This window comes from Triticum dicoccoides, unplaced genomic scaffold (assembly GCF_002162155.2).
Source record: "Triticum dicoccoides isolate Atlit2015 ecotype Zavitan unplaced genomic scaffold, WEW_v2.0 scaffold260986, whole genome shotgun sequence".
NCBI lineage: Eukaryota > Viridiplantae > Streptophyta > Magnoliopsida > Poales > Poaceae > Triticum > Triticum dicoccoides.
In genome coordinates this window covers 1-2,217 of record NW_021256254.1, presented here as the reverse complement: position 1 = coordinate 2,217, position 2,217 = coordinate 1, and the positions used below count along the sequence as shown (strand labels likewise).

The following is a 2,217-nucleotide window of genomic DNA, read 5'->3' as shown; positions in this document are numbered from 1 at the left end:
CGAAAAACTGACCCGGCACATCGTTGCTACATAGATCAGATTCAAATTGAATAAACATAAAAGGTGAAAGTTGATGGTGTGAGCTCATATGTAGGCCCAACAATCTTCAAAAAGAAACAAATGCACTTTTACCCATCTATGATACCTGCAATTTTTAAAAAAGGATAAATACATTTAGTGGACAGGCTCCAAGTAAGAGGAAGAGGGAGATTTGAGAGTGGGTGGGCTTGGTCGGCCCCGCCTAAGGAGGAGATGGCAGTCCGAGGACGATGAGGAGGGTGTTGACGGTGACGGTGAAGAAATTGAAGGATATGCTTTAGCGGATGCATATTCTAAATTCTAAACTAGAGGTGACGACCTTGATATATACGCTTTCTGTATTCTTCACATCCAGGTACTCTCAAAAGAATTCTTAAGGTGAAGAGACCTCAACGTTTACATATACTAAGGACTCTAGAAAATTTTATTTAATAAACATAAAAAGGAAAATACAACAACATATGACTCAACGATCAACCCATATATAGATAATGGAGTATGAGTCTTCTAATCGCCCAAGATGAACTATATTAAGGAATCATCCCCATATCGCCGCTAGCTAGTGTACAAGAAGTCGTCGAAAGGGGACTGCATCCATGAGTTATTCTCTTCTGCGAGGTAATTGGTGTACCAGGAGTGTCCAGAATTGTCCCCATCCACGCTGGTGCCGCCGGTCATAGGCTGCATCGCTTCTTGGTCCTTGTTGGCCCCATCAGTGAGAATCTGCATCTCTCCATTGCCCGTGTCGTCACCATCGGTGAGGAACTGCTTCTCTCCCTCGTCAGTGTCAACACCATTGACCTCGGACTCGATCTGTATGGGGTTCTGGTATGTGCCCATGCCACCGAACGCGAACTGCATCATATCCTCGGACTCAGCCTGGAATTGTATGGGATCCTTGCCTGTCCCGATTCCGTCGAGCATAGACTGCATGAGATCCTGGACCGAGTCGACGCCGCCAAGCATGAACTTGTTCAGATGCTTGTTCGAGCTGGTGCTGCAGGACCCATACTCCATCATAGCCATGTCCGTCTCGACACCACCAAGCACGAAATGCTTCGGATCCTGGCCCGAGTCGGCATCGCCACGCACATACTCCATCGGATCCTTGCCTATGTCGATGACACCGGGCATGAATTGCATTAGATCCTCATCTGTGTCGACATCACCGGACGCATTCGTCGACGGGGACGCCATGTTCTTGTTGAAGACCCGACACAACGCGTATGTGTCCTGAACAAATCAATCATGCAGGTGTATGTGAGGCGTGGAGCTCCATTACTATATCAACAAAAGAAGAAGAAAAATGAAGATACCTGGATGTGGTGGCCGTGGAGACGGTACTCATGCATGACCCAGTCGGTCCGTGTGCCGCTAGGCGCTTTGCTGATGTGGAACACAAGCGTCTTCTTCATGCCGATGACGATACCGTTGTGCATGACGGGGCGGTCCTTCCCGGTTGACTTCCAGAACCCTCTGAGCGTCGCCCGCTCCATGCGAAGCCCGGTTGGGTACTTCCGTCCCCTCGGCGCGAACAAGTACCACTCAACTTTGGCCCCAGGGTCGCCTGTGCTGGGTGAGAATGAAATGCCTGTGTGTGCATGCACGTCAAAACACATGGAACATAAGTCAGTTGACATATACTACTTGACTTGAAAGGAAAAATCAAAACTTAATCGGTACTAGCTAGCTAGTAAAATGAAAAAGGAAATCAAGTCAATTTTCATATAATACCGTGGCGATCTTACATATGGATTACAAAGGAAGGAATACAAAAGGTTGGCCTAGGGTGTATAACAGGCCTAAATTCAACTGGTGCGAGATGGATCGGCATATATGGATTACAAAGGAAGGAATACAAAAAGTGGGCCTCAGGTTTGTTTGTTTTGAAATTGGTCATCCATCCAAAATGGCCAAAAGCATCAAGAAGTGAATTCATATATACTTGACGTACTGAAAGAAAATCAAACCTAATATACACATTCATAATATACTTGATTGTATTGATGGGCTTACATGAATAATGTGTGTGATTTGAAACAGGTGGGATGGAACCTAAAGCCCGGGCGGAGATGAGAGAAGGCGCGCTCCATCTCCGCCGTGGCCGCCGGTACTGAAACGCACGCCATGGCTGCCTCTCTCCTTCTCCTTGGGGCTTGGGCGATCGATCGATCCGTA

At 47.2% G+C, this 2,217-nt stretch overlaps 1 protein-coding gene across 1 annotated transcript; it reads right to left on the bottom strand.

Moving 5' to 3' along the window:
- Positions 1-594: 594 nt before the first annotated feature.
- LOC119345627 (NAC domain-containing protein 37-like) lies at positions 595-2,168 on the bottom strand. Its single transcript, XM_037615622.1, has 5 exons — positions 2,095-2,168; positions 1,985-1,992; positions 1,356-1,630; positions 1,063-1,272; positions 595-978 (listed from the first exon to the last, which is right to left on the bottom strand). Exons 1-5 carry the CDS (start codon positions 2,166-2,168, stop codon positions 595-597), a joined length of 951 nt encoding a protein of 316 aa, XP_037471519.1.
- Between the last annotated feature and the right edge of the window lie 49 nt (positions 2,169-2,217).

What these genes read in the sequence shown, in the direction of transcription:
- LOC119345627 (XM_037615622.1), bottom strand. Translation starts at nt 2,168, where the DNA reads ATGGCGTGCGTTTCAGTACCGGCGGCCACGGCGGAGATGGAGCGCGCC. An exon ending in TCCACGGCCACCACATCCAG is followed by an intron (nt 1,273 to 1,355) that starts GTATCTTCATTT and finishes TGATTTGTTCAG; the next exon opens with GACACATACGCGTTGTGTCG. An exon ending in GTGGTGTCGAGACGGACATG is followed by an intron (nt 979 to 1,062) that starts GCTATGATGGAG and finishes GACTCGGTCCAG; the next exon opens with GATCTCATGCAGTCTATGCT.